The sequence below is a fragment of the Quercus robur genome, chromosome 9 (assembly GCF_932294415.1).
Source record: "Quercus robur chromosome 9, dhQueRobu3.1, whole genome shotgun sequence".
NCBI lineage: Eukaryota > Viridiplantae > Streptophyta > Magnoliopsida > Fagales > Fagaceae > Quercus > Quercus robur.
Window position 1 is genome coordinate 8,646,218 of NC_065542.1, and position 25,093 is coordinate 8,671,310.

Consider the following 25,093-nt stretch of genomic DNA (forward strand, 5'->3'; position numbering starts at 1 on the left):
TGATTAAAATATGGTCTTAAAGGCGGGCGGACCCATGAATTTAGTTAGGAACTTCCCGTCCACACAAGGCCACCTGTATTTTGCCGTTATACTGGCGCCAATTCTCACCTTAACGTCCTTTCCACTTCGAGTTCAAGCTCAGTACCCTGTCACTCCTAACATACGTTTTTACACCCGCGGCTCAAACTCAGCCACGTGGACACTAATGCAGAAAAATTTTCTGTAGAACTGACGTGGCATCATTTCATTGGCTGTGAACATGGAAGACTATAATAACTGTACAAGGTAAGAAACACTTTGACTTGTCTTCGATCAGCTGCTGTCTTTTTATTATGTAATTTATTTCAACGTGAATGATTTGTCACTTTTCTGAGGAAAGAAAAGTATTATATTTCGAACGTAAATAACATTTTTCTTTTAACTTTCTCGAAAGGGATAGTCTGTATTTGTGTTTGAGTTGTGTGACTTGTGTCTGAGAGAGAGAGAGAGAAAAGCAGCTTTGGTTTTTGAAGAATAATAATAAAGCTCCTTGACAACCCTCTTTTCTGGGAAAGTTTTTGTTTGCTCATTTTCCTGGAAAAACTTACCAAAATAACTAGACCCGACCCATTGACTTGAAACTTGTATCTCGGGTCAGTCTCTCTCTCTCTAATTTGCATTATTTGGATTTGATTATGTGTTAATGTGGTAGATAGATAATATCTCTATGTTTTGTTGCTGAGTAAATTAAAAACAAGTAAAAATAAAAGAAAATGTAGTATTGGAATTTGTGTTTGTATGTTGTTTTGGTTTCTAAACAATGGAAATCTCAGCTTTGAGTATGCCATAAGAATTGGGTCCTAAAAAGTGAAAAGTTTAGGATATGGTTTTTTTTTTTCTTTTTTTTTTTTTTCTGCGTTTTCTCTTTGTCCTAATAGAGATTATATTTCAGCAGGCTTCACTGTTTCTTACCCTTATCACGCTTATGAAATTTAGACCACACCATTTGAATTTACTTTTGCTGTTGTTGGTTCCCGAACTACATGTTTGGCTGCTGAGAAAAGGTAGGAAAAGAAAAGAAATTGAAATATCTGGGGGCATTTTTTTTTTTCTTTTTGATATAAGACATGGGGTTCAACAACAACCACAAGTCATAGTCCCAAAACCTTTGGGCTATAGATGCTCAACCTATTAATTAGGGCCAACCATATGTATTCTTTTTTGTCATGCTATTTTATTGAAATTCATAGTCTCTGACACCTCCCTAATTGATATAAGACATTTGTTTCAAATTCAATATTTTGTTTTCTTCTATTTTCTTCACTATTTCTCAGCAACTAAATATGGGTAATTCTCATCTGTTTAATACATGATCATTGAGAATTAATACCTTAATGACTTAGTTTCTTTTCTAAATAGAAAATACTTATAGGAACTATGACCAGAGTTTAAATGGGTGTTTCTAATTGTTTTCCTACTAATTTGGGCAGGCATCTGTCTTTCATGTTTGGAATGTGGTTGATGGAGCTGTTGACAATTGTTTATAGAATTTCCTGAGTAATAAGATGGCAACAGGAGTGATTATTAGTACCTCACCAATTCCAGCATCGGACTTATTCTCCCAGACTGTCCTTGCAATAATTGATACTGTAAATGCAGCCAAGGGTGTTCTCATTCAGAAGGAAAATTTCAAGAAATTCTCAACATACTTGGAGATATTAAAAGAGCTATTGGAGCAAAATGTAGACCATTCCAAGAGCTTAGAAAATGCTCTGCAAACTATCAACCGAGAGATTAAAGTTGCTAAGCATCTAGCACTTGAATGCCGTAAAAGAAATAAGATATATATCCTAATCACTTGCCGGAAGATTGTTAAGCTTTTAGAGAGCAGTACTAAAGAGATTGGTAGGGCGCTAAGCCTCATTCCTTTGACGTCTTTGGATGTTTCATTGGATATTAAAAACCAGGTTATCAAGCTCTCTAAGGATATGCTAGATGCAGTGTATTGGGTAACTGCAGCGGAGGATGAAGTTATAAAAAAGATTGAGTTAGGAATACAAGGGAGGAACTTTGATCGGTCATGTGCAAATCAATTGTTAGTTCATATTGCTGAGGCTATTGGGATATCCCCAGAGCAGCCTGAATTGAAGAAAGAATTTGAAGAATTCAAAAGGGAAGTTGAAGATGCAACGCTGAGAAAAGACTTGGCAGAAGATGTTCAAATGGAACAAATCATTACATTGCTTAAAAAGGCTGATGCCACAACATCTCTTGATGAAAAAGAAAAGAAATATTTTGAAAAGCGAAATGCTTTAGGTAGGCAACCATTGGAACCTCTCCAGTCTTTTTATTGCCCCATCACTCAGGCTGTTATGGTTGACCCTGTGGAAACTACCTCAGGTCGGACATTCGAAAGGAGTGCCATAGAGAAGTGCTTTGCTGAAGGGAACAATCTTTGTCCCTTGACCATGGTTCCCTTGAACACTTCAGTTATCCGGCCCAACAAAACTCTTCGACAATCAATTGAAGAATGGAAGGAAAGGAATACCATCATTAACATTGTCTCTATTAAACCCAGACTCCAGTCAAGTGAAGAGACAGAAATGCTTCAGTCATTAAGCAAACTGCAGGATATATGTACAGAAAGAGAGTTGCATCGGGAATGGATGACAATGGAGGACTACATTCCAGTTCTAGTTGGACTTCTCAGTGCAAAAAATCGTGAAATAAGAAAGCACGCTCTGTTCATCTTATTTATGCTTGCAAAGGACAGTGATGACAATAAGGTACCTTCAAACTCCTGTTTTTATTTTTATTTTTTAAGAGGCTAAATGGTTAATCTAATCTTCAAGCTGTAGTACTTTATCTGGTGATGAAGTAGATATGCGTGATTTCTTTTGAATGCTTCGTTTTAAGAATTCAAAATGTGTGATTTCAATACATAGCTTTTCTACTTATGGATATAGGCTGACCTTATTTTTATCAGTTGGTGATGGAAGGGACAGTTAAATATTAAATGAATCATGCTTTTTGACAGGAAAGAATCTCGAACGTGGATAATGCACTTGAATCCATTGTTCGCTCACTAGCACGCCAAATTGATGAAGGCAAGTTAGCATTGCAGTTGTTACTTGAACTGTCCAGAAGTAATGTGGTACGAGATTCAATTGGATCAGTTCACGGCTGCATACTTCTCCTGGTGACCATGTTAAGTAGTGATGATATTCAAGCTGCCAAAGATGCCCAAGAGCTTCTGGAGAATTTGTCTTTCCTTGATCAGAATGTTATAGAGATGGCCAAAGCAAATCATTTTAAACCTTTGTTACAGCTTCTTTCTTCAGGTATGCTGGAACTCCAGTCAGGTTGTTAGATTTTTGGGTGTATGGTTAAAATAATAAGGGAAATGCCAATTAAAGAAAGTTTTTATGGAAAAAAAAAAAAAAAAAAAACAATTAATGTTTTGACAGTTTTTTTCATTTCCCATAAAAGTGATGTCAAAACTTCCCTAAAATGAATTGTTAATGAGTGCCCTTAGGGCACTCGTTAGCATGACCCTTATATCTAGTTTAATTTTTAACTTTGAGTATTATTCTGATAGTCTTTTGTGCAAAAATAGAGCAACCTTCAGGGATATTCACACTATAAAACTATGTATCACAGGGTATTTATAGAAAAACCCAACCTCACCTCATTTTAATCCTGGTAGTACTAGGTTACTTGACATGCAACTAATTTGGCCCTAATACAACTAGCATCCCCCCTCAAACTTAAGGTGGCAAATCTGAGACTAGCTTGAGTTTGGGGAGAAGCATGCAAAAAAGTGACTAGGAGCAAGGGACTTAGTGAAAATGTCGGCATGTTGTTCATTAGAAGAGACAGATTAGAGTTGGAGAAGGTCGTGAAGGAGATGATGATGAATGAAGCAACAATCGATCTTAATATGTTTTTTCTATTCATGGTGTTAAAGATATATTAGCCCATTAGTATAAGCCCAAGCTTAATTCTACTTTGTGTGCAAGCCAAGTCTCCTACTTGTACTAGAAGTCTATTAGTCTAGGGTTTAGTCTACTATATATACACATGTTATGATTTATTGTAACACAGGGATTTGTACTACACTCTAATATATTATTGATGTAGCCCTTTAGGGTTTCCTCCGTGGATGTAGGCCGTTAGGCTGAACCACGTAACTCTCGTGTGTTACTATATTCTATACTCTATGCTTTCGCTTCCGCATCTATACTAGCATATTCAACATGGTGTATCAATGCTAATATTTAACATGGTATCAGAGCCACCTTCCTGTGGTCATGGTTTTCTGTCCTTACGGTATATTTAAGAGCAATCTTTGTCTTCCTCGGTGTTTTTCTTCACTGCGTTCATCTTTTTTTGGCTTCCTACTACTGCCGTCAAAACTCTCCGGTATAGTCAAGCCACTATTAGAAGTCGCATCAACACTGCAAGACCATTGCCTTCCTCAAACTACCGTCACAGAGCCAAACTTCATTCAAGGGATCTTCTCAACCTTATCAAATCTCAAGATTTCATCAAGCTTCCATCTTGAGTTTGAGAGGGGGTGTTAAAGATATATTAGCCCATTAGTATAGGCCCAAACCTAATTCTACTTTGTGTGCAAGCCAAGTCTCCTACTTGTACTAGAAGTCTATTAGTCTAGGGTTTAGTCTACTATATATACACATGTTATGATTTATTGTAACACAGGGATTTGTACTACACTCTAATATATTATTGATGTAACCCTTTAGGGTTTCCTCCGTGGATGTAGGCCGTTAGGCTGAACCACGTAACTCTCGTGTGTTACTATATTCTATACTCTATGCTTTCGCTTCCGCATCTATACTAGCATATTCAACATGGTGTATCAATGCTAATATTTAACACATGGAAGACATCATGTGGATGAATAGCACTCTGATTATCAAAATAAATAAAAGTGTTAATAAAGACTCTCTTTTCCTTGAGAGAAGAGAGTGCAACCAAGTGAGCTAAGCAGTTGTGTCAGTAAGAGCATGGTATTCAGCCTCAATACTAGAGCTCTAGCAACAAGAAGTTGCATTTTACTTAGCCAAGAAATCAATACATCATCTTGCAAAAAGCAATATCCAATGGTGGAACAACTATGAATGGAATCACATGCCCGATCACCATTAGAATATGCATGCAGTATGGAATTACTGGTAGAAGGGAAGAAAAGTCCATGAAAGTGTGTCCTTGAGATATCACAAGATGTAGAGAACAATACTTGAAGTAAACTTCTATGATCAGGACAGCATGAGAATATATAAATTGACTGAGGATGTGTACAGCATGAGAAATAACAGGACAAGTAACAGTTAAGTACACAATACTAGTAACTAATTGCTTGTAGAGAGTAGCACCATGAAGAGACTCATCATTTGTGGCATGAAGCTTGATATTGTAGTCAAGAGGCACGTTAGCAAGTTTGCAATTAGTGAGACTCGCATGAGAGATGAGAACAGAGGCATGTTTTGCTGGAGAGAGATAATAGCTGTCATCAAAGGAAGCAACCTTCAGATCAATAAGTAGCTGAGAGTGCCCAAATCCTTCATTTTGAATTGGTGGCTGAGTGATCAATTTAGTTCCTCAATCCCTACAAGGTCATCTCCAATAATAACAATGTCATCAGCATGTAATAGCAATTGACTAACACTGGTATTTGTGAGATGAAGAAAGAAGGCAGAGTCATTAAGATTCAGAAGCTGGGCTGTTAAATTATAGCACCAAATTTGGCAAACCAGGCTTGGGGAGCTTGTTTGAGGCCACAAAGGACTTTGTGAGAGTGATAAACAGTGTACGGTTGGTGATTATAGCCAGGAGGCCGCATGTCCACTATACCATCAGACCAAGTTTCAATCTTCTAAACTCATTTACAATCAACTGTAGACTTTTCTGGAGGCAAAAATGAGACCCAAAATAGAGTAAAATTCATTGATATTGTACATCAAAGGGTATTTATAGAAAACCTAGCCCAATCCTATTTTAATCCTAATTGGACTAGGTTATTTGACCTGCCAAGTATAGATTTTCAAAGGCTTGGGCTTTACAATAAGCTTGGGCCCTAATACATTTAACATTGTGCCTTTGAGGAGCAAGATCACTGGCTTAAGGAAAATTTCATATTTCTGAACTTTGGAGTCATTCTATGTCATCATCTGGAACCCTTTTCTTCAATTAACTCTATGAAGTGAGTTGTATGAGCAAGAAATGCAAATATGAAAGAATATATTTTTAAATTGGTCTTTATTTATTTATTTTACTCTAAGCCTGTGGAAAACATCATATAAAATTAAAAGAAATGTGCAAAAGGTCCTTAAGAGATTAGGACAAGAGACACAAACTAAAATGCAGGCTAAAGACAGTGAAGGCAGGAAAAGTGTGTCCACAGTTGATGTTTCTTATGTTTTTTTGGCAAAATGTCCTTACATGTAGGTTATCCTTTCTGAGGTTCAATATAAAATACTTCCACACTTGAAGAGAATTCTTGATATTATGAAAATATATTCACGTGGTAATTGTATGAAGCTTTTATTTGGACTTTGAGTCTAGCATATGCAAATGTCCACGAGGTTGGATATTGGTTTACAACTTGTTACAGCTGGCTTAACTTGTATAGTGTAACCAGGAAAGTCTTAAATTTGTTACTACTAAGTTATGATTTGATGACTGCCTTGATGCAGGACGTGAGAATGTTAGATTGGTCATGGCTGAAACTTTTTCAGAAATTGAATTGACCGATCTCAATAAATTGTCCATAGTTAAAGATGGGGCATTGAGCCCCCTTCTTCAAATGCTTTCACATGGTGACTTAGAGATGAAGAAAGTGGCTGTTAAAGCTCTTCTGCAGGTCTCAGACTTGCCACAAAATGGCCTCCAGATGATCAAAGAAGGTGCAGTTGGGCCACTATTTGAACTTCTGTATCGTCATAGTTTATCATCACCACCTCTACGTGAGCAGGTAGCCGCCACAATCATGCACCTCGCAATATCAACCACTCTCCAAGAAGCTGATCAGGAGCAGATTTTGTTGTTAGAATCTGAGGAAGATATTTTTAAGCTCTTTTCACTTGTATCATTAACAGGACCAGACATACAAAGAAGCATTCTCCATACCTTTCAAGCACTGTGCCATTCTCCTAATGGTTTAGACATCAGGATGAAGTTGAGGCAGGTAATTGTTAAACTCCTAGGATCCTATTGGGAAACTAAAAAGGATTACAACAAAAACAGCCTAAACACGATGTTCACATTTTTTTTTGTTGAACTAAAATTTTATTTTATGTATAAGTTGATTTCTATTGTATCTCCCCATTTATTGTGGTCCCTTCTATTAGTCGAGGAATTTTTACACTTTACCATCTCAGATGAAATCATGCTTATCCTTCTTGATTGATTTTATAATTTCTAACGGAAGTGATTAGTTGGAAGCAACCACTAACTGGCATGTCTATAATTCCCAGCTCTCTGCAGTTCAAGTATTGGTTCAGTTATGTGAGGTGGATAACCATACTATACGGGAAAATGCTGTAAAGTTGTTCCATTGCTTGATAGAAGATGGAGATAAAGACACCTTTTTGGAACATGTGGGTCAGAGATGCATTGAGACATTGCTCAGGATAATCAAAACTCCCAATGATGTAGAAGAGATTGCTGCTGCAATGGGTATTATCTCTAAACTTCCTATGGACCGACAGCTCAATCAGTGGCTTATAGAAGCTGAGGCAGTTCAGACCATATATGCGTGTCTGACTGATGCAAATAAAAATGCCTTACACAAGAGGCAGGTAATAGAGAATGCTGTTGGAGCTCTCTGTCGTTTTACTGTCTCAACAAATCAAGAATGGCAGAAGATAGTAGCTGAAGCTGGCCTTATCCCTGTGCTGGTACATATGCTGGTTTCTGGAACTGCTTTGACAAAACAAAATGCGGCCATTTCACTTAAGCAGTTTTCAGAAAGTTCAGTTAGCTTGAGCAAGCCAATGAAGAAGCGTGGGATTTTCCAGTGTTGCTTGGCTGCACCCGAAACTGGCTGTCCTGTACATTTAGGAATCTGTACAGTTGAGTCTTCATTTTGCATTTTACAGGCCAATGCTCTGGAACCTCTAGTGAGGATGCTTGGGGAGCCTGATCTCGGACCCTGTGAGGCTTCCTTAGACGCACTGTTGACACTGATAGATGATGAAAGGTTGCAGAGTGGCAGTAAAGTGCTAGCTGAAGCAGATGCCATTGTTCCAATTATAAAATTATTGAGTTCACCTTCTGAAAAATTGCAGGAGAAATCCCTTACTGCTTTAGAAAGAATTTTTCGGCTGGTGGAGTTCAAGCTAAAATATGGAACTTCAGCACAAATCCCATTGGTAGAAATAGCTCAGAGGAAAAATAGTCATATGAAATCTCTGGCTGCCAGGGTACTTGCTCAGTTGAATGTGCTTGGTCAACAGTCATCATTTTTTTGATTTATGACATTATTCATTTTGATTATACATGAATCATGTTGATCAATAATCCGTAGGTTGTAATATAAGATGGGAGGAATACAGCATAAGATACGGTGAAGTCTTTTTCTTGAGATTTCAATGAGAATTTTCCTCAACAGTTACAGAAAAGGCTGAACTAAATTCACTCACATAGAAGTTAAAAGGTTTAAGGTGTCAGAGCTAGTAAATAGGCATATATACGAATGGTTTTTTTTTTTTTTTTGGTTATATTTTGAACTGAATTCAGATCAATTTTTAGAAGACATAACACCTTTGCGCTAAATCTCACCATTTTTCTTGCTAACTGTTTTGTTGTATAAAATAATTAACTTAGAAATAGCTACGTGGCATAGTATAATTAAAGAATACTCTAAGAGTACAATAAATAAGCACTGTCTCCTCTCACATAATAATGAGTTTCACTTATTAAATTCATAGTGGGACTCACTATTCTTGTTAGGGGAAGGAGAATGCATTTGTAGTATTTTGAGAGTATTCTATAATTTTCCTACGGCACAAAGGGAACACAACACCTGTCCATGTGTTTAAAAAGAGTCAAAATACATAATTACGATGTGCTAAATGGAGTGGCAGCCATATAACTGCTGATCAAACAGCTATAAAGAAGCAGAAATATGAATAAAATGGAGTTAGACTTGCAATTGAGTAACTGTCTCAAAAATCAAGGAAAGAATTACAAGGTATCAAGACAGGTGTCCCAAAGGATCAAGATACGCATGACACGTGATTTATATCAACCACCAACAACCATCAAGTCTCAAGTATCAAACATCCATATCCTTCTTGTTTATTCTTATAATTTCTCTTTTTGATTTTAATTAGCCTGTAAATACAAGTTTCTTTCCAATATTTAATCTTTTATGCAAGTAGTTTATCTTATTGAATTTATTTTCTTGTTGTGTAGATCTTATCTATTCAACAATGGATTTGTTTGATTCAAAGTCTGCACTTAGTCATTGTTAAGTTGACGAAGTAACAGCCCCGAAAAGTTTAATTCCACATACGACAACCGTTGAATTTGCATTATACTTGTATAACTTGCTAAAGTGCTCCTCTTCATTGAGGTATTTTTGGCCCCAGAACCCTTAAACACGAAATTAGATAGCATTCTCAAGACTGACCAAGAACTAGACTCAAAGTTAACTTTTTGTTTTTTTTTTTGGATAAAATTTCAACCTATATCTAGAAGGTATAATAATATTCCAAAACTTCTAAAATAATAATAATAATAATAATATTCCAAAACTAAACTTGGTGACATTGACAGGAACTAGCGACAATAAAATTGTGAGTTCACCAGTTTTTTTTTTTTTTTTTAATGACAAAAAAAAAAAGCATTATGATTCAACCACCGAATCTTTCATTATGTATATTAAAACATCTTACCAACTATCCTAATCCAGTATTATTCCCATCATATTTTTTATTATTTAAAAAAAAAAAAAAAACCATTTTACTCATCATTGAGAATGAATAATAGACAACATTCTGATTATATAACCTGCTTACATAACACAAGAAACAAAAGCAATTGGACAGTGACAACGAAAGAGAATGGTATCACTACCTTGAAAAGCAAAAACATCTATCATATATCCAAACCAAAAACAAACATTAAAAGAGTATGTATCTTTAAAACCCATAATTATTTACAAGAAATTGTTTAATTAAACTGAAGTCAGTCAATGATATGATTTTAAGAAAAAATTGGGCAACCATCAACAACAATCCCCTTTGCAGTTGGGCAAGAAGCTAAGGGGCAACCTTCCCCATTGTTTCCCCACCATTGAATTTGCGTGGCACCCAAGGCAAGGAACAACAACACAGCCATGAAAGCAGTTCCAGCATCAAGACCACCAGAGAGAACATAATTGTAACGCTTCCACATATCTGGTTTGTATTTGAACACCACAAATCCAGAGAGAAACCCAACAATGATCCAACTAGTGAAGCTTACCGCGCTAGCTGGGGGCATCATTGATGTGGAACCCAACAGCACAGGCATGTGAATCAATCGGATCCAATTTTGCTTTGGGAATGCCTTGTGTGCAAGCCAAACTAAGAGAGGTGCAATTGCTCCACCAAGAAAGAACCAATTGATATTTCCATATTCGCCAAGGTCTCCAAAGATTCTACGAGGTCCAACAAGTCCCCAAATGACGGATGCATCAAAGAAGACATGGTCCATTGGACAAGTCCAGGGGCTATCCTTAGGCAACATGGAGGTGTCACACAGGTGAGGAATGGTTTCCATCAGCCACCATGCAGTTCCTGTGTATACTATTACTGCTAAGATTGTCCCTACTACCTGGAAATGCCAACAAATTTAGTTATGGAATATTGTTATTACTCCTACAATGTGCTTATATATATATAATGAATTTGCGAAACTAAGAAAACTAAACTGACTTGTGCCATAAACATTGATCTTGGCGGAATTTTCATGTAGTGGCCAAGCTTAAAGTCTGCCAAAAAGGTTAGACCTTGAGACATGCTGATGTATCCATACACCTTGAAGCACATGTTAGCAACGGGACGCTCTGGATACATGTACCCAATAACGTATTCTGTTATAATGTTCAAACCTGGCATCTGTTTTACCAGAGATTAAAATTCAGTAGATTTTTTTTTATAAAAAAAAAATAGTAAAACGAAAAGCTAAAATCATCAGTAAAGTTTAATATATCTACCTGGTTTGTGGTGGCATAGATAATACCAATTGGGAGAGTGAAGAAAACGGCAATGGCACAAGCAAGAAGTACACCCCACCAAGGCAATTGAAGTGACTCGTTATAATACTCGCATGTAAATATTATAAGGCCAATGTTAACCACAAGGATGACAAGAAACCACCACATGGGAACTTTTTTATACTTCTTCATAAGCTTGGTATGTATATCAATTTTTGTTTTCCCTCCAAAGGCGCTTTTGCTTTGCTTCCATAGGTCTCTGTATGTGAGAAGTGAAAATAAACTTAGCTTCCAGAAAACGCTTACCAAAGTTTATATTGTCAAAAACTGGCATTTTGCACCAAATAGAATTTATTTTACAGTGACTAATGATATCAATAGGAATTTAAAGAAGGGAAATCCAGTGAGTTGAAAATAGCAAAACATTTGTAGTAGCAGGATGATTAACAAAAGTTGGGACAACAATTAATTTACCATTATCTGATTTATTTTTTACTTATTAACACAATCAGCAATTCCTAAAAGGACCGTGAAGTTTCATCATTCATGGAATGCTTTAAGTTATGCTTACCTTCCACTGAAAAGGAGAACATGCACAAGAGTAGCACCAAGTGTAGCAAATCCAAGTCCGTATGTCATTGCAAAAAATGTGCTTAGATGAACAGGCCCCATCTGTGCATACGTATCACGATCAAGATGAAAATTGGAATTAATGATGCTCAAAATGTCATATTCTGAACCATTTGTTGTGTAAAGGCCGTTAGAATATATTGGGAAGGTCTTGGCATTGTAGACATTGAACCAGTATGTGATGGGTGTCATCACATACATTATAAGGAAGAATCCCACAGCAACATTGGCAGTGGCGAACCATGGACTAGCTAGTGGACTACCAAGGTATGAGGAAATTGTAGCCCAATCAATACCGAAGGAACCAATTCCAAGGCCTTGTAAGCCAGAACCCAATTGATGGACAAGAACAGACTTAGGAGCAATCCAGCAAACCCAAGAGAAAGATGTTATCATGACGAAAAAATAGCCTGGAAAGACACAGTAAGCAAAGCTACAGATCAAGACTATGAGAAAGAATTGGGTACGTGTCATGCCGCCTTTAGGCCTTTTTTCCTTCTCATGTAGAGCCCTGTAATGGTGATATTACATCCATCAAGATACAGCAATTTAATGAATATGAATATACCTATTCATTGATTATGATTACCAAATATTACAAAGGTACAATTACCTGAACAATGCAACCTGAACAAGGTTAGATGGCCACCACATTTCCCCTGGCTCTACCAGATATTTTCGGAAAAGACCCGCCCAACCAAACCCTAAAACCTACAGTTTAAACAAAAGAACTACAACATTAGACTTTGATTGTATTTATAAGTAATCCACTGCACACTTCTATATACCAACGTTGGACAATTTATTTATTGTTCAAAATATATGAAGGATTTGAAATTTTCAAATTAACATTTTAATAGCCATTATCACAATAAAATCAAATTTACATAAATAACATTTTTATTTTGACATTTGCATTAGATATCTGGAAAGTGAGTTGATAGCAAACAACTTATGGACAGATATTATTGCAACTTAAAATCACAGGAACAAAATTCTTCATCCCAAAGGATCCCATGTTTATTTAACTTTTTCATCATACTGAGTAGCCTACAATTACCCTCAAAATCAACAATAGCTAAAAGTATTACATGATAGAGTTTCCAAGATTCTCTTCCTGACAAATAATTTAGTGCCAAATTATATTATTGTTCCAGATCTATTCTTTTAAATTTTCAAATTAGGCTGGAAGCATGTGCTAAAATTCCCACTTTAATTCTAATGTCCCAGAAGGTATAAAACATTACAACGGTCAAATATTCCACAATCCAGCATGTAAATCATCAAATAACCATTAAAAATCCTTCCTTTAACTCTTTGAAATAAAAATAAATAAATAAATAAATAAAATCAAATTTAGACATAAAGGAATAAAACCTGTGTTGTTAACATAACAATGAAGGCTGGAAGAAATGTGAGGCTCCTCTTGTAATAGAGCCTAACTGCAGACAATATATGAGCAGCATAAACCGTGCCAGCACCCGAGTTTGCAAAGATTGTGATCAAAACATGTTCCTTGATGTTAAAAGGCCCTGGATTCATTGTAAACTCAAACCGTGTACCCTTAAAGAAAGCATCTTTTGGCAAAACCTTGGCCATGAAGTGTCCAATGGGTACCACAGCAATCTGGGCAGATATTGAACTCACTGTCAATGGCATTTTTCTGTACCAAAAGAACTGGTTCACAAAAGACAGTATGACACATGCAGCAACACCCAGAACCCACATCCTGAATGTCACTGCAGGCATAGTCGGATCATCAGTTTTGGGCACTGTTAAGTCCACTTGTTTTATGGGACACTCTTCCTTAACCTCCAAGGAATCATCCTCGATCCCATCAAACACTTCACCCATGATTATATTGAGCAAAACTTCAATGTATGTGTGATTGCTGATTTTTAGAGTAAACAGCGCAAATAACTGAGAAGAATGTGAGGTATCAAATAGCAATGGACTTTGTGCATGTAGGCCTGGTGTCTATATATAAGGATAGATTCATAAGGAGAGTCAGTTTCAAAATAGAATCCGAATCCTAACAAACATAGAATCCTTTTCTTTTATTCTTTTCCTTTTTGTGTTTTAGATAAAAACAAACACTGTACTTTTTTTCTTTTCCTTTTTTGTGTTTTAGATAAAAACAAACACAGTAATTCTAACCCTTGGTAATTCAGTACTAACCCGTAAAACTCGACTAAGTCTATGATTCTAAAATATTCTAAAAAAATATGTGTAAAACTAATCAGTACCCAACAACCTTTTTGACCATCTATTTCAGATAAAATTATTAGCTACATCAGAATTCAGATGGTATTTCTTCCTCTTTTTTTTATCTTTTTTTTTTTTTTTTAAGAGTTTCAAATTATTTATCATCATACCAAGATATCAATCAGTTTTTGAATTTAGATAGTATTTTTTTTCTTTTTTTTGAGAGTTCCAATTTATTTATCATCAGACTAAGACACTAATCAATTTTTGATGTATGTGAAGATTGAACCTCACATCTCTTATTTAACTATAAGAGACTTTTCCCGTTAAGCTAACTGAAACTTGATAATAATTATTTAAGATGGTATATGACACCAAAGGAAGCAAGCCATCCAATAATTTTTGGATGAAATTTCATCTAATTTTTATTCAGTTTATCTTATATTATTTTGGAGAAATTTTATAAATTTCTTAATTAAATCCAAAGTCCAATCACAGTCTTGTATTCTCTTGGAAATATAATAGTTGGAATTTTTAAGCAGTAACTGTAATTTCTTTTTTTGATTATGTGTTTGAAAGTGATGTAGTGATATAGAGAAAATATTGGGTAGGAAAAATAAGATGAATGTGAGGGCAAAGAAGGCTGAATTTTAGGAGGTCTTTTAGTTCAAAAAAAAAAATGGAGGTGTTTTATTCAGAAAATTGCTAAATTTTAGGGAATAAAAAGATGAATATGTAGAAAAAAAAAAAAAAAAAAAAAAAAAAAAAAAAAAAAAGAAGCTAAATTTTAGGAGTTCTCTTTTTGAATTCAAAATGATAGTAGCTGTAAGTGTTCTAAAATGTATAGATAGATTGGTTATTTGTTTGACATTTATGACCATATTTCTAAGAAAAGTTACCATTCATTAATAAGGGTATTTTTAAACCAAATAAAAGTCCAGTTCAAAGTTTTTTTTTTTTTTTTTTTGGTCTATTGTCATAATTTTTCATTCATTTCAATTTTTAGATTATGACACAACCAAAAAAATAAATATACAAAGCATTACATATGTCATTTAGAGAGATTATACTATTTAGATAAAAAAATAAAAAAATAAATAAAAAGTAGAAAAATTACACTACTCTTTAAAGTGGACGGAGAAGTTTTTTTTTTTTTTTTTTAATTTTAATTTTTTCTTTTTTGGATAAGTTTGTTTTGAAAACATAGATAGTGGGAGTAGGACATTTTAAGTTGAGTTGAACATATATTTTTACCGAGTTGTTCCTAAATTTTATCTCTGTTAAACATAGGATCTAGAAGTATTTCTGAACCACATAAAAATACAGTCCAAGGAGGGAAATCATCTTATAAATAGTATAGATTAACCTATCTACTTTTCTCCTCATATATAAGTAAATAAAAAAATAGTGGGTTCTAGTTAGCTCAACTGGTAAAGTCTTTGATGGTTGAATAAGAGATCTGAGGTTCAATCTCTGCCTACTCCAAAAACCGATTGGTGTCTTAGTCTGATGATAAAGAGCTATCATTAGGAGTGAACATCATAGGTTAAAAACTCTCTAAAAAAAAGTAAATAAAAAAATAAATTACAAATTATGGTAGTTCACTTCATATGTGAGATGGTAGACTAATTTTAGAATATTATGAAATTATTTTAAATTTTTATCATTCCCCTTACTATTTTTTAATAATATCTAACTATTCCTAGGATGTCCTAATTAATAATTGTTGTGCATCAATTGTAGTAACATTTTACCTTAAAAATTGTGAAATAAAAAACAATTTACTAAAGAATAAAGAATGATTGTCATGTCATTAGATTAAGACACCAATCGATTTTTAATAATATCTAACTATTCGTAGTATGCCCAAAAATTCAAAGATCACATATGATACCATCATTTTGGTCACAATTGTCTTCATAGCAGACTGTAAATGGTAAAGAAAAAATAATGGGTTCATAAGGAAGTAATTTGTAATCAATTATAATCATGGTGAGTCCATGCAGAAGTGACTTATAGTCGATCATAGTGTGTAAAATAATTACAACAAATATTGTGATGTTTTATACGATACTGTGTATGCCCAATGGCACAAGCATTGCGCATCGTGATGAAAGCTAAAATGGTCTTGTTATTTTAAAGTTGCAACAATATTATAAAAGAAAAGGCAACTTGGCCAACTTTTCCACAATACTATCTATTACAAACTACAGTTGCAGCTTTTTGGCTGTATCACTTCGCCTACAAAATGATAAAGAAATCATCAAAAGAAACAATTCGGCGCCCAACATGATTAAAATTATTTTGCCCATAAAAAAATTTTTTTGCTCCACTCTACTAAGATCACTATGTGTAGTTTAATTTTAGAATTTTAATTGCATAAATTTTAAATTATTTAACAAAATAGATGATTTGTTTAAATAATACATATAAATAATTGGATAAAATATTATTTTCATCTCTAAAATATCACAAAAATTCGTTTTTCATTCTTAAACTTTGTAAAATGTTATAATTTTTGTCCTTCTGTCTATTTCTGTTAGTTAAGTCTTACGTGACCTGATGTAGTGCTGATGTAGTACTTAACTTAGACTAATTTTCATTTTATACGAAATCAGGTACCACATCAGCACTCTGTCAAGCCACATAAAACATAAACTAACAGAAATAGACAGAGGGATGAAAATCAGAACAGTTTACAAAGTTCAAAGACGAAAAACGAACTTTTTGTGATAGTTTCGGGACAAAAATAATATTTTACCCTAAATAATTTTATAATTTACTATTAGGTAATAGATTGGAAAATTAATGAATACAAATTCTTGGAAAAGATATTTAGCCAAACTTCATCCCTATAAAAAAGGGTCATCTCTTCCTAAAATTTAGGTAAGTTTGGCAAAGAATCTTGAGGAGATAAGGAATGGAATTTGATCGTATTTCCTGCAAAAATTTTAAAAAAGAGAAATCTTATCTTTCTAAAAAAAATGTCTCATGTACTGTTTTTCCAAAAAAAAAGAAAAGAACAGAAAAATGAAGCACCAAAAGATGGTGCAGCTTCCACATAGTCAAAAACCTTTTATGACTTGAGCCACTAGGACCACCACATGTCAAGCGACAACCGCACCAGTTCACCGCCGCCAATATAAGTGACCTACCCACATGAAGTCATTAGCTACCATTTAATGGTTTCACATGTACCCACCACCAACACCCAACTTATTAACCACCATTTATTACTCACATTTTCAAAAGAGTACTACTTATCAAAAACTTTCAGCGTGACTTTATTAAAAGGACCCCACATCTAGAAATTAAAACTTTCTTACTAAAACATCATTACATTTTGAAGAAGTTTGTTATTGGATAAGATGGTGATGAAGATGTATTTAATGCTTTTTGTCAGAACATATGTGAATCATGTTAAGAACATATGTTATTTAGAATTGACTAATCCTTTGACAAAGCACACTTTACTTGTAATTAGTTAGATCTAAGATGGGTTTAAGTCTTCAAGAATCATGTTGTTCAAGTTAAGAGTTATAGCCATGCAAATCTGTTTAAGAAACAAGTGAAGAAGTGCTATATTTTAAAACTTGACAGCTAGTTCGACAGATTGCATCTATCAAGGTTTAAAAGGCAGTTTTAGCTCGATGCTCGACAGCTGCTCAATAGATAACCTATCTATCGAGATTTACGAAAATCAATTTTTTAGATTTGATTTCATGCATATCCATGTGTATGTGTTCAGGCTTTCTTTTCTCACAACCCTAAATATATATAAGGACTATTTTAAGGGCCGTCATAATGTTGTTGCACTTCTTGTTGCAAGCATATTGTAACCGAAAACAATTTGCCCTAGTTCATTTTTTCTTGAAGAAGCTGCTACGTTTGTACGCCGTAGGGTTTTGTAACCAAAGAGTTTTGTGGTCTTCATCGTGTGGATGAACTGAAAAACTTTACAGCTAACATCCTTCTCTAGTTGGTGTGTTAGTTACGTACTTGGATCCATGCATCGATTGGTTAGTCACATACTGGGAGCCGTGCATTGAAAATGAGAGATTGTCACTACAGAACAAGTCCAATTGAGTATTGGAATAAGGGTTCAACTGTAGGTTGGTATAAGGTACTGAGATTCTTTTACTTGTAACCGCTTGTTGTGATAATAGTAGATTCTCAGAAGTGGTGACCTTAAAATTACCCGGTGGGGTTTTTGCCTTAGAGGTTTTTCTCATTCGAAAACAAATCACCGTGTCAACTTTATTTTCCGCTGCATTTAAATTAGTTGGTGATTTGTTTGTACTACCACGCGTATTGCATGTTAATTAACTTAATTAATTCACTTGGCTAATTAATTGGTTAATTTATCACAATGAGTCAATACATTCTTGGCCTATAATTTTTGAATAATATTTTTATATATTCTTTGAAATGAGTAGTTTTTTTGGTGTTCGTAGAATACGGAGAATGATACTTTATCATCTCACATTTATGTGGAATTTATTTATGAAATTTATGGTGTGGTCCACCATGAATGTGAGAGAAAAAAAAAATCATTTTTCGGTGCTCCAAGAATACTTAAGACTAAGAGTTTTTCATTTAAAAAGTTCATGTTAAAGAGTGGCCTTAGAGCAATTGTTAATAAACAATTTATTAAAAAAAAAATTGTGCCACTTTTATGGAAAATTGGAAAACCATCAAGGTATGTTTGGTAACTATTTTTTTCCCTTATTTTTTGTCTCCAAAAACAATTTTTTATTTTTGAGACTAAAAAACTTCTTTAGCAACCCAAAATGGACAGAAAACAAAAATCGTTTTCAAAACTCAATTTGTGAAGGAAACTGAAAACATGCAAAAAGTTGTTTTCACTTCAGTTTCTAATTTTTAAAAGTCAATGAAAACACGCATTTAATTTAATAAATCTATCTCATTTAATGAGTTAGCATTAGAGTTCAAATCCTAAAAACAACATATTTTAGTATTTTCTATTTTTTTTCTTCAAAAAGCTATCTTTTTAATTTCAACTAACTAAATATGTTTTTGATTTCAAAAATACAAGAAAACTATTTTTTCTTTATATTCCCAAAAAAGGTTTTTGAAAATAGAAAACAAAAACTATTACCAAACATAACCTTCTTTTTTTTTTTTTTTTTCTTTTTTCATAAAAACTTTCCTAAATTGATTCATTAACAAATGTCCTTAGGGCATTCATTAAGTTTTCATTTTTTTAAAATAATAAAGTTAAATTATACACATATATCCAAAAAAAGACATACAACCACAATGACTTTGTAAGCATTTATCAATCTTTAACCTATGTCCTTGGAGCACTCGTTAACAAATGTCCAATTTTGAATACATTATATTTCATACTTTATATTAAAAATATATATAATATATGAAATCTTAAACCAAAAAACAAAAACAAAAACAAAAACAAAAAGTCAAGACTTTTGCTTTGCAACCTCGATGAAGGAAGCAAGTATTCGATTATGAACATGAACAAATAGAGTTTGCTATCGATTTTCCCATAAAAAAGAGTTTTATTTTAATAAATTGGTGTTAGAATTTCAAAATATTAATCTACTAAAAAAAGAAGAACTAACGTATTAGTTTCTAATTCAAGGAAAAACTCAAAGTACAATATTCGTACATACATATATATACATACATACGTATGTATGCATGTATTTATGTCTCAGTACATTAGTTTTTTATTTATTTTTAAGTCATAAATTTTTAATTCCAAGGTAAGATATATGTGTGTGTGTTATATGTCTACAAGAGTATCTTATATGAAAACTTTACATCTTTCTAAACTCTACATAATATACACAAGTTTTATAATTTTTTTATAGACATGTATTACATATATTCAAGATTTGTTTTTCCAAATGTCAAATACAAAGACAATTTGAATAGAAGCCAATATTGAATTCAAAATAGTGAATAAAACCTATCAATTGGCTAAAATAAATTAAAGGAAAGAAAATAAAAGGGATAATTACACTTTGCCCACCTGTGGTTTACCTCTAATTCTATGTGTCCACCTGTGGTTTAAATTTTGACACTTTGCCCACCTATGATTCTGACCGTGAGTGCTCCGTAACCCATCTAAATGTTTTCCGTTTCTCTAACACCAAATAAGTAAAAAACACATCCCAAAACGGATCAAAACTCACTTTCACTCCCAAAACTCACTCACTCCCATCCAACCCAATGAAGATCCTACACAATGCAATGCGCTTCACTTGAGACTCTAGACCGAGAATCATCTGGGCTTTGATCGTGCAAGTAACCCGAGGAAGAAGGAGCTTTGATTCTAGGTTCATCTGAAGCTTGGGTGAGTTCGGGTGAGTTCATTGTGCAGTAAATTTTTTGTATTTGATCCTGAAGCTTGGGTGAGTTCGGGCGAGTTTGTGAGAAGTTGTCTGAGTTAGAGATGAAAATGGGTTAGATGTAACACTCTTCATCTCAACAATTAAAAACTCAGGGCCAGAGTCTCAAGCGATTTGGACTGAACTAGAGATGAAAATGAGGAAGTCCATTCTATCTCAGACTAGGACAAATAGTTGATTTGGACTGAACTAGACATTGTGGAACAAGACCATTGAGAATTACATGGATATGATCTTTCAAACACCAGGGCTGTATTGAATTTAGCATTTATAATATTTGCATTTTAGAAAGAGCAAGAGTATATAAGATTAGATATTATTATTATTATTATTATTATTATTATTATTATTATTATTTTTAGAATAGTTGCACGACTTTCTAGTGTTAAGTAGTATAAGAATCTGTTTTTGTGTTTGATCAGCTCCAAGATACAAAGACAACTTCTGGAGAAACAGAGGTGGAATTTCAAGTGTCCAGAGATACACTTGTTCCATGCTAAGATCAATGGCCTATTTCCTTTGAAAGATCACTGTATCCAGCAAGATTCTAGTGCAGAAATTTTATTTATTAAAGATCTTTTATAAAAAGTTCAAAAGTAATTATGCCAATGACCTTTGAGTAAAATGGCACTTCAAATCTGCATAAGAATGGTATTTGGTGAGGTCACAGATTTAAACCCACGATCAAAACCCATGATCAAAACCCAGGAAAATGCACGAATCGAAGTCCATTGTAGGATCTGCCACAGCTGAACAGAGGAGCAACTGTGTCTTTCTTCCTCGGCTCGGATCTGCCACAGTTGTCTCAAGTGAGTGGGAGTGAGTGAGTTTGGTGAGCATGCTGAGTGGGAGTGAGTGAGTTTTGATCCGTTTTGGGATGTGTTTTTTACTTATTTGGTGTTAGAGTAACGGAAAACATTGAGGTGGGTTATGGAGCACTCACGGTCAGAATCACAGGTGGGCAAAGTGTCAAAATTTAAACCACGGGTGGGCACATAGAATTAGAGGCAAACCATAGGTGGGCAAAGTGTAATTATCCCAAAATAAAATCATAAACTATAAGATAAATAAATAGAAATTAAAAAAGAGAGGAAGAATTTTATACCTCTCAAAAAAAAAAAAAAAAATCTTTGGTGACTAGCCTGATAATTTTGCTTGAGAACAATGTTACCAATACCATTTTTATTTTGGCCTCTTTTAAAGGGTATTGGTAATCAAAGATAGATATTGAAGAGAGCTTAAACTAATGTGAGAAGAGTAAATCACCAAGTGATGATGATAAATGATGAGAGATTTTTTGGGTGGCTAGTGAGGAAAATGAAGTTGAAAAAAGCTGTAGTGAAGGTGATAGAAGTTTCTAAAGGAATCTATTGATAAAAAAATAAAGGGTAAATTCCACAAACCTACCCTGAGGTTTGTGGAAATACCAATGAGGTCCACAACATTCTAAAACCTACCAATTTAGTCCTTAAAAGACAATTTTATCCCTACCCTTCAGTGATAATACCAATCTTTCCTCATCTTGCTTCTCTCTCTCTCTGTTCCTCTCCCCTTCTCTCTTCTCTCTTTCTTTCTCAAATCTCTCTCAAAACCCACCGCCCAACAAACCCATATCACCCACAGCCACTAGAAAAGTCACTGACCACCACACTCATACCATCTTCTCCGACAATAATTTCGGCATCGTTGACCGGGAACGAAAGGCTACTCCGGCGAATCGAGCCGTACAGTCTCTCAGCGTCAAGAGGAATGGTGTTCTGAATCAAAACATGCTGAAACTTATCCTCAAGCCGAGACATCGCATGCTGAATCGCCGAATAAGCTCGATCCACAATCTCCGAATCGGACCTCACCAAATAGAAAGAGAAGTTTTTTTTTTTTTTTTTGTCTGAGCTGACATAAATAAATCTTACAATTTTATGGATGATTGTTCAGTAATTTTATCATGTGTATATGCATTGGTTTCTTGAAAAGCTAGTGGATGTTTCTGGGTTTGATTTAAAAATGGGTTCTTGGTGGTGAATGTTTTTTTTAAATGTGTTGATTTCTGTTGGTTTGTAGAGTAGGTTTCTGGGTTTGATTAAAAATGTGTTTTTGGTGGTGAATGGTTTGTGTAAATGTGTTGAATTTTGTTGGTTTTATAGGGTATGTTTCTGGGTTAGATTAGAGATGGGGTTTTGGTGTTGAATAATTTTGTGTTGGTTTTAACAGAGTAAAAAAAGAATTTATAAGAAAAGAAAGGAATGGCGGAACAGGTATTGGAAAGGAGCCAAACTGTGATTTTTGAGAGAGAGATCTGAGAGATAGAGAAAGAGAAGAGAGAAGGGGAGAGGAACGGAGACAGATTAGAGAAAGAGAAAGAAAGTTAGGACAAAATTGTCTTTTAAGGACTAAATTGGTAGGTTTTAGAATGTCATGGACCTCATTGGTATTTCCACAAACCTCAGGGTAGGTTTGTGGAATTTACCCAAAAATAAAACTAAACTCTGACTAAGGTGTTGGGACTCGGGAGGGGGATGTTGAAAAAAGTTGTATGGAAGGTGATGAAGTTTCTGAAGGAACCTTTTGTTAAGAAATAAAACTAACCTCCTTGACTAAAGTGTTGGGACTTGGGAGGGGAATGGAGAAAGTTTTACAAAATTTAGTCTAATGGGGAGGAGGACATGGACAAGTCATTTGGGGGGGGGGGGGGGGGGGGGGAGGGGTTGGGTTAAATCTTGTCATATTAATCTTATATTTGTTTTGAGGAGAAGAAGAGGAAAATGAAGATAAATTAAGCCTTTTTCACCGTTTGAATAGCATGAGAGAAAAGCAAATAAGCCAAATTTAATGAAAAATCTATCATTTAGGCTCACATTCTCTCGATCCAAAATTCCATCCTCACAATCTAAACATAAGGTAAAGTTAGTCGACACAAAAGTTATGTATACAATATTCATATCTTTCTAAATTTGATCATCCGTTAATTATAGATGCCTTTTTTTAGCTATGATAAATGGGGCACACGTTAACCATTTATTTTGGAAAAAAATTTATAGAGAATTGAAAAAATTGTCAAAGTAGTTAATTATTTTTTCATTTTTTTATAAAATATTTTTAAAATGATTTACTAATGTATATGTACACATTAGTAAATGAAGCAACTGAAAAGACTGAAAATGGAAAATTAGAAGTCTTATCAAACTAGCAAGACTGGCAACTTTTCTCCCACGACGTTGTATTCTATTCACGATGGTCTTCATACAAACAGTGTTGTAGTTTTGGACTTTTTGACTATGGATACTTGTTTCTCAAACCAGCTATTAGTCTATGACTACAAAAAGTCTAGAGTAGAGACGAAATCTAGGAAAATCTCTACCTAGAATGGCCAAGTCTCTTTGTATATGGATAATTGGATGTTAATTATTATTCAGCAAAAAAAAAAAAAAAATTGGATGTTAATTATTGAGTCTCACAACAATATTATGAACTACGAGCATCCCTAATCTCACAATCAAATCTTCAATTTACTAAAGTTATAGATTTTTTTTTTTTTTTTTTATACAAGATAGAATTTCTACTCTGGCCTAATCTAAGTGTACATGTGTATAAAGCTCCTTTCTGAAGACTTGAATCCCGACCTTTACCCCCCCCATATCTTACAAGCACTTATACTTGTGGAGTGACCACCGCACCAAGGATACGCAGTGGTAAAGTTATAGATTATTAAGTGATGTACCCATGTTAAAAGTGGTGGGCTAAAAGTATCTACCATGCACTTACAATTAGTCATATCAGCATATTATAAAATTGAATGTGTTCCTAAATTTATTCTAAGCTAGCCAAACAATAAAAAATTTGAAGTAAAGATGAATTTGGGAAAAATTTTAAAATTCAAGGTTCATTGACACATTTAGTGCGTGTTTGGCTCCAAATTAAAAAGCCAGCTTATTTTACTATTCAGTTTATTTTTGCTACTATTTATGAGCTCCACTGCACTTTTTGGTACTATTCATGAATCTTACTGTATTATTTCAGCTAACTTTTAGCTTTGTCTACAGTACTTTCAGCAAAAAAATTTCAGTTTCAAGAAAATAAGCGAATCCCAAATAAACTCTTAATGCGCAATTTTTGTCCCATGTTTCAAAATGGTTCACATCCATGTTGTTAAGTTTAGTACACAATTTCATTTTAGTCATAATATATTAGAGTTTGTATCAAAAATATCCATGTTGTTAACACACACACACTCTCTCTCTCTCTCTCTCTCAATAGACATAAAAGAAGTAAACAAAGAATTTGAATAACCAATCCCTTCCCTACATTGTTTTTATCAAAGATTCAAAATGCATGGGATTTCGTTGAATAATCTCAACTCAAAATCAGAACAAGAATTAATAATAGGGACCTTTTTAGCACAAACTTCAAATATAAGGACTAAATTGAAACATTCTAAAGGATAGAGATCATTTTGAAATATGTGCCAAAGGTTAAAATTGAGCTTAGCCACTTCAATTGTCAAATTAATTTGTGAGGTTTAATTTCTGTTAATTTAATCCTTCGTTTTATCAAAATAAGTCAATATGATCCATCCATCCAAATGTGTCTGCATAAAAAACTATTTGATAATAACCTTGAAAATCAATTGGACAGTGACAATGAAAAAGAATGGTATCAC

At 34.1% G+C, this 25,093-nt stretch overlaps 2 protein-coding genes across 3 annotated transcripts; one reads left to right on the forward strand and one right to left on the reverse strand.

The window, feature by feature from the left end:
- Positions 1–423: 423 nt before the first annotated feature.
- Positions 424–8,624, forward strand: LOC126698597 (U-box domain-containing protein 44-like). 2 transcript variants are annotated; one of them, XM_050395935.1, is made up of 5 exons: positions 424–632; positions 1,470–2,765; positions 3,017–3,320; positions 6,699–7,189; positions 7,479–8,624. In XM_050395935.1, exons 2-5 carry the CDS (start codon positions 1,545–1,547, stop codon positions 8,472–8,474), a joined length of 3,012 nt encoding a protein of 1,003 aa, XP_050251892.1. In that variant the 5' UTR covers positions 424–632; positions 1,470–1,544; the 3' UTR covers positions 8,475–8,624. The 2 variants fall into 2 exon arrangements, with proteins under 2 accessions (XP_050251892.1, XP_050251893.1); XM_050395936.1 differs by having other exon boundaries at positions 1,527–2,765.
- Positions 8,625–10,080: 1,456 nt separating this feature from the next.
- Positions 10,081–13,845, reverse strand: LOC126699069 (oligopeptide transporter 6-like). The gene is made up of 6 exons (XM_050396625.1): positions 13,214–13,845; positions 12,450–12,547; positions 11,778–12,347; positions 11,207–11,465; positions 10,926–11,108; positions 10,081–10,824 (listed from the first exon to the last, which is right to left on the reverse strand). The coding sequence occupies exons 1-6, from the start codon at positions 13,688–13,690 to the stop codon at positions 10,213–10,215; spliced, it is 2,199 nt and encodes a 732-aa protein (XP_050252582.1). The 5' UTR covers positions 13,691–13,845; the 3' UTR covers positions 10,081–10,212.
- Positions 13,846–25,093: the final 11,248 nt, after the last annotated feature.